Below are 7,500 nucleotides of genomic sequence, written 5' to 3' on the forward strand. Positions count from 1 at the left end.
TCAAGCAAAATATCTGCAGTAGCCACTTCCGCTCCACTGAGATGACACAAGATGGTTCTTCAAAATGCCTCTAATCCTTTGGTTGTGCAAGTCGTTTTTTTTATTTACTTCTGTCTTTTCCTTTGAGTATAGATGCAGAGGTGCAAGTCATGTGCTTATAGTCTTGCCATAGTAAAGGACTCCATGGACTCCTCGTGGAGCAGCGGGAGGGGGGGTTTCCTCCCCCCAGATAGACTGTAGACTGCTCCACCCTTCAAGTAGTCTGGCAGGTAGGGGTGCTTGAACACCTCCTGGAACTCACGAACATGCAGCAACTTTGAGAAGAGAGGAGCACAAACAGAGATGAGGGCTAGTGTAGTAGTGGGCCAGAGTAGTAACACATATGCAAGGATAATGGAAATACGGATGATTATGATAATGAGGGACAATGATAACATTATCAATCAGTACCTCAATTGAAGGCGATTTTCTTTTCAGCTGTGTGATCTTGAAGCCTGTTGATTCAGAGAGGTCATGAGATTGACTTGACCGCTTTTATGGTGTGAATTAACTTCAACTGAATTGTAGGAGTATCGATATGGCTCAAGCGTAAAATAATGGTCATAAGGTTCGCACTAATATTCTGTATACATTACACTCTTAGGAAAAAAAAGGTTCTAGTTACAGTTGTAGCACCAAAAAAGGGTTTTTCATTTGTCCCTTTTTCTGAGAGTGTATCTAGTGTCACTCCTAACCTCCAGTGTGCTTGGGTCTGATGAGGAGGAAGTAGAGGACCAGATAAAGGAGGAGGAAGGGGGTGATGATGTCCAGCACGATCAGGGCGGGCCCCAGGAGGGATATGGGGACATGAACCAGCTCCTCGGTGCCTGAGAGAATAGGAAAACACACACACACACGCACGCACGCACGCACACACACCTGTGTTCACTGCTTATCTCTCAAAACAACAGCCAAAGGAATACCAACATATTCTTAACAGTGTGGGTCCTTTTTCAGTAATTTAATCTATTATTCTACCCTTACTGTAGCTTGTGGACATATCAATAGAAATCCCTCAACTGTCCTCAAGTTGGGGGGCGCTTAGTGGCGTAGCACACTAATGCGCTTACCACGTCACCGCAAGGTTCCTGGTTCGATTCCGACCCTCGACCTATCTTGCATGTCATCCCTCCTCTCTCTCTCCCATCCTTCCTGTCAATCTCTACTGTCTCTATCCCAATAAAGCAGAAATGCCCGAAAAACAAACAAAAAAACTGTCCTCAAGTTCAGCTGTGGGTTCAGGCTCCAGGTTCAATCCTACTCACACACATCGCTCATGCGTCCCCACTGGCTCTTGGCGCTGACCAGGTTGCTGGCGTTGCACACCACGGTGCCGTCGCCCCCGGTGACCCCCATGAGCAGGTTGGGCTTGAGCAGAACCACCTCCTCCTCGGTGCAGCTGGCCAGGTCACAGGTGTAGGAGACGTAGCTGTCCTGGGCAGAGCACGTCACCGACACGTTACAGAACCCCTCGGTGGAGTTGAAGTACAGAAGAAGCATCTGGAACTCCAGGTCTGGCACAGCCTCTGGGAAACACAACAGTAGGAGAAGTAGAAGTTGAAGGAGAAGGAGATGGAGATGGAGAAGGAGAAGGAGAAGGAGAAGGAGAAGGAGAAGGAGAAGGAGAAGGAGAAGGAAAGAAACAAAGATTAACAAAGTTAATGGACAGGAGAAACATACTTGGTCAAATAAAGACACAAAGACAATCCATCCAGGTATGCAATGGCAACCTGTTAGAGTAAACCGGGGAGGCTGGTGGAGGTAGAAATCGGAAGATGGGCTCATTGTAATGCATAATGCATGCGTGTTTGTTGCCATTCCTCATTCCGTTCAAGGCATTACATCGAACCTGTCCTCCGACTCCTACCGCCACCAGCCTCCCCTGGAGTAGACTCACCATGTACTACCACCACATGTTTGGCCACGTCCATCTCGTACCCCCGGTGGTCCGTGACCTTGGCGCTGTAGATCCCGTTGTCTGTCTCCTGCAGGTTCCTCAGGACCAGCGTGTAGGTTCTGGGGACCAGGCCCACGCGGCCCTCGTACTCCTGGTACACCTTAAGGGGGTTCTTGGACTCATTGCTGTAGCGTAACACACTGTGTGTGAGGTTGAACCTCCAGAAGATGTACTCTATGTCTCTGCCTGCCAGGTTCGCCTGGATGTCCAGCTGCACCGAGCCTCCCTTCACCGCCAGGATAGGGTCGTCTGATCCATGGGCTGGTGGACGAAGCACAGAGTAGAACCTTTACAGTACCATTACAGAGTTTGTGTGGTATCACTATCAAAGGAGGCTGGTGGAGGTAGAAATCGGAGGATGGGCTTACAGTATGATCACTGTAATTGTTATTACTCTTGGGAATAGTAACAAGTATTGAAATTACTCGTTAGATGTAACCCTACTAGCTCTAAACCTGACCGTTACCCTTCATACAGTAAGTCCAATGTAAGAATGGGTAATTACACAACACATTACTCTGAACATGCTATAGTATTGTACAGTAATTACACTGTAGTAAGACAGTAATTACACAGTAATATCTGCAGTATATATACCTATATATACCATCTCTACCGAATCATTGCCCCATTGCTCACTCTCTCTCTCTCTCTCTCTCTCTCTCTCTCTCTGTCTTTCATAACTCCCTGTCAGAGGAGGTCCCCTGTGTGTTGTGAACGTTGGGGACATTGAGACCCTATCTCGTCCCAAATGATCCCATCTCTGAGAAGGGGGGCCTTGTGTGTGCAGGCCACAGATACAGAACACTACTGTATATCACTGCTCCATCTCTGTGTGCTCAGGAGCATGTGGACCAGGGAGGGTTTATTTTTAGCTGTGCTCCCTTTGCAGGGTGTCGGGGTGGGGCAGGAACAGGAGTGTGCTCAAAGATAACAGCAGCACATCTGGCCACATGTGTCCCTGGTGGACAAGCTGGGCTCTTCTGTCAATAGATGTGAATGACTGCATAGTGTTACTTTTACTCATATGGAAATAGAGGTTAGGCATTTGTGTTATATAGGGGTTAGGCATGTGTGTTATTATTGAGGTTAGGCATTTGTGTTATATAGGGGTTAGGCATGTGTGTTATTATTGAGGTTAGGCATTTGTGTTATATAGGGGTTAGGCATGTGTGTTATTATTGAGGTTAGGCATTTGTGTTATAGAGGTTAAACGTGTGTGTTATATAGAGATTAGGCATGTGTGTGTTACAGGGGTTAGGCATTTGTGTTATAGAGAGGTTAGGCATTTGTATTATATAGAGATTAGGCATGTGTGTTATTATACAGAGGTTAGGCATTTTGTGTTATATGTAGAATTTGTAAGAGTTTGTACGTAAGTACACTGTTTTACGCCATAGATATCAATAAATGTACAGAGATCACTTGATTGGGAAAGTGCATGTTGTGGGGATAAAAGACAGAGTGAAGAGTAGTGACACTTTAATTTAGTAACATTGTGATTAGAACAAAAAAGCTTCACCTCTTTAATAACAAGACTGAATGAACACAGACTGAATGAACACCCTGCATGGAAATAGCACTGCAATCTGTCTGATCATGTCCAGGATCCAAAGAGTGTTATATTATCTATACCTGCACTAGATTGAATGATGTCACCAAAGGGATATTTAGAGCACAAGTCTGAAAACCCTCTTAACTGGTCATAGTTTCTTAACTGACAATGAGATATCCACTCTCACCACCTTTAGTAATGGGTGGGCCTCTGTTCCAGTTCTGGAACACTGACTCTTACTGACGTGTCTTAACCAGAGGTCTAATCAAACACATTTTTTAAGGAAACATATTCAGTGGGTTCACAGAAAATAAAAAAGTGGTTCCCTTGTCAAATGATGATGACAAAAGAAAAAGAAAAAGGGAACAGGAGATATGAGGTGAAATGTACAGTAACACATCTGTCAAATCAACCACAGACTGAATGACAGCCCCTCAGCTTCCTCAGACACAGCCGGTGTGACAAGAAGCTGCGAAACTACCGGTAACTTGCTCTACAAAAACCTGATCAGATACAAAATGTAGAAACGACTTTAAAAAGTCACTTCATCACATAAAACAACATCAACAGTGAAGCCATTTTAAAAGACACCATACTGTACCTTGTTTCAGGATGACTCCCGGGCAGATGACACAGATGAGCAGGAGGAGACGTTTCATGTCTGAGTACAGGAGAGATGTGGCAGCCATTGGAGTCAACAGGCCAGTCAACCTGTGGTTACCGCTGGTTTCAGTCTCTCGAGCCAGACTCTGTCCTTACCAAGACGTGGTGGTTTGTGGGAGGAGACTGCTGCTCACTGAGCTGTAGGTGATTGACAGGCAGGGACACAGTATGCACTCCACACCCACATACCATACACACACACACACACAATCCAACAATAATGACTAAGCCTAAATGACTACAGATCAGATTGTACTCACTAATGTACTCACTGCAATGTAAGTCGCTTTGGATAAAAGCGTCAGCTAAATGGCATATATTATTATTATATGATTGAATGAACTATTGACCCCGTGGCCTGATTCTTCAACAAGGAGACGTTTCAGATCCTCATAGGATCTTGACCGTAATTACATATTTCATATGTGTGGTCAGACAACTTCTTTAACCGAATCTAATGAAATCAAAGTTTATTTGTCATATACACAGAATACAGCCATAGACGGTGTAATGAAATGTTTTGGGCAAGCTAGCTCCTCAACAGTGCAACAATAGTAAATGAAGTCATAATAAAGCAACTAGTACTACTATAACTATCTATAATTACTGTAAATACTAATAAAATATCATGTGAAAACGGTTGACTTCTCTGGTAGGGAGATGCAGCTTAAGACATGTTGAATTGTAGTTGAGAGCTGTTTAAGAGAGCCACTGTGAAGCTGTGCATTGTTCAGTGTGGTTTTAGGCTGCATGTGAAGTGCGGAACAGGAAGTAACTTCTAACTTCTGACTAAAAACCAACAGGAAACACAGAGGCAAACAGTTATCAAACCGTTTTGACTCAGTGAATCTATCACAGCTTACAATGGTAGCCTCAAAATGGCTGCTTCTAATTCACTTTAAATCAGACAAATTGCATGAGAAATTAAAAATGAAACACTGTATAGATGTAAGATATTCAGTAAACAGAATATGTTTCTGTTAAAAGTGACGTATAGTATTACTGTAACACCAGTAACAACATTATGTGACCTTAAATGGACACATTATATTTAATGTTTTACTAGTGACAATGACTGATGATCATCAACCAATCAATCATCGTATGATGACAGATGGATAGATGATTCACTCACTCAGACAAATGTATTTGTTATATCCAGCATCCGTGTATGAAATATGTGATATAGATGAAGTTGGATTTTATTCGATTTAGACAGTATGTTTCTCCAGACAGGATGTTAGAAAGAACAAGATCAATAAATCTGTGTTTATTTGTGTAAAAGTAAAAAACTCACAGCTTAAGTTAACTGTTGATAATAACTGCATTATTGGTTGTGCACTTTAGTCAATAATGCACTTATTATCAGATTTATAACAGTTCATTTAAGATTCATTTTTTTCGAATGAATATAATAATATATAATATAATAGTCATTTTCAATGCCTGTCTTTTTAAAATGTTTATTGTGTTTTTTTTCTCATGGAAGCTGTACAGCCAAACAAATGAACCCTTTTGGGATAATAAAGATAACTTGACCTGAAATGTTACAGCTTAATACTGTACCTTTATTATTTATTGATTTATTAGAAATTCTGGTGACAGGATTAAATCCCTTGAGATGCTTTATCTCATTTTCAACGGGGTCTTGTGTGAAATTTCAGCATTTCAATTAGCAGGTGAAAAGAGAAAAAATAAAATAAAATACATCATAATAAAATGACCACTAATACTAAAGGTCCTACCAGCATATTTAGATTTATCCAATACATTTTCCATTCAACATTCTGTAAATGGCCCTCGGAGGTCCTCAAGTAAATTGCACTCGTGACATTACTCACAGACAATACAACAGGATGGAAAATATGCATCAAATTACAACATTTCATCACACTGACATTTGTACATCTATTCTAAACAAAAGTCGAAAATGTAAAAATAAAGTAAAAAAGAAGCCTTTCATAAATAGCTAGGAGCAACTAGCGCATCTTAAATTACATTAAACAACAAAAAGAACACAAGACAATTCAGATTACAATTCAAATAAGACATTACAATTCAATTAGTACCAACTCCTCCTCTGAAGATCGGGCAGGGGTTTGGGGGCTTTTGCTTGCAAGTACGGAGGGGCTGTTCCCTTTGCCGCCCAGTAGGCACCAGGGTCTTGAATCTGATGCAAGCTCCTACCGGGAGCCAGTGAAGGGTGCGAAGGAGAATTTGGGGAGATTGAACACCAGCATTCTGGATGAGCTGCAGAGGCCTGATGACAAAGGCAGGGAGCTCAGCCAAGAGTGCATTGCAGTAGTCAAGGCGAGCAAAAAGTTGTGCTGCTTCTCTGGTGAGGAATGGACCAAAAGTTGTGCTGCTTCTCTGGCGAGGAATGGACCAAAAGTTGTGCTGCTTCTCTGGCGAGGAATGGACCAAAAGTTGTGCTCCTTCTCTGGCGAGGAATGGACCAAAAGTTGTGCTGCTTCTCTGGCGAGGAATGGACCAAAAGTTGTGCTCCTTCTCTGGCGAGGAATGGACCAAAAGTTGTGCTGCTTCTCTGGCGAGGAATGGACCAAAAGTTGTGCTGCTTCTCTGGCGAGGAATGGACGCTGATTGTATATCAGTCGAAGAAGAAACTCTACCTTTTGATGTTGTAGAGGAAGAATCTACAGGAGCGTGCTGTTGCTGTGATGTTCGCCACACAGGATAAGTGGTTGTCAAGGATCACCCCAAGGTTCTTGGCTGTCTGGGAGGAGGTCACAGTAGAGTTCTCTACTGTGATGGAGAATATTCAATGGGTGTTGCCCGTGTTCTTCTGCACCTCTGCATATAAACTCTCAGGTATTTTCTTTGAGTAGTCGTTCTCCATGGCAACCACAGGTGTATCGTGGGGTTGCACCATGCAGTAGACGCTGTTTGGTTGAGAACCTGGACTCTCAGTCGCGACCTCCTCCTGGACAGCTGGACAGCCGTTCTGAGGCTGGAGAATAAACACATAGAGGCACTATATGTTATTATATAATAATATATGTTATGTTATGTTATGTTATATATGTTATTATATAATAACTTATGATGGAGTGTGTTTTATGTATACTCATTCATGTACTCTAATGTAGTTTGTAGTTGGGGTCCAAAAAAATCACACAGTCACAACAACTCCAGTATACTTGTTTCTCATAGGGACTGTTTACAGTTAGTTATATTTGTTAGTGTAATAACCCTAACCGAATCAGTGCAATGTAATTACATTATTGCTGTCATAATTTAGACTGTCACTGACAAGATGAATCTCACT

At 42.4% G+C, this 7,500-nt stretch overlaps 2 protein-coding genes across 2 annotated transcripts in view; both read right to left on the reverse strand.

The window, feature by feature from the left end:
- Positions 1-4,261, reverse strand: part of LOC310818753 (SLAM family member 6-like) — a 5,181-nt gene extending 920 nt beyond the window's left edge. The window contains exons 1-6 of the mRNA XM_083689781.1: positions 4,153-4,261; positions 1,937-2,257; positions 1,305-1,565; positions 735-866; positions 451-494; positions 1-314 (exon numbers count right to left, since the gene is read on the reverse strand). The exon at positions 1-314 is cut by the window's left edge and continues 920 nt beyond it. Of these exons, the coding sequence (XP_083545907.1) occupies positions 156-314; positions 451-494; positions 735-866; positions 1,305-1,565; positions 1,937-2,257; positions 4,153-4,240 (1,005 nt within the window). The 5' untranslated portion in view covers positions 4,241-4,261 and the 3' untranslated portion in view covers positions 1-155. The remainder of the gene's footprint in view (positions 315-450; positions 495-734; positions 867-1,304; positions 1,566-1,936; positions 2,258-4,152) is intronic.
- A 1,402-nt stretch (positions 4,262-5,663) lies between these two features.
- The window catches only part of LOC310818789 (uncharacterized protein), a 5,416-nt gene continuing 3,579 nt past the window's right edge, over positions 5,664-7,500 (reverse strand). The window contains exon 6 of the mRNA XM_083689822.1: positions 5,664-7,182. Within this exon, the coding sequence (XP_083545948.1) occupies positions 6,994-7,182 (189 nt within the window). The 3' untranslated portion in view covers positions 5,664-6,993. The remainder of the gene's footprint in view (positions 7,183-7,500) is intronic.

Source organism: Argentina silus (assembly GCF_951799395.1).
Source record: "Argentina silus genome assembly, chromosome: 18".
Lineage (NCBI taxonomy): Eukaryota > Metazoa > Chordata > Actinopteri > Argentiniformes > Argentinidae > Argentina > Argentina silus.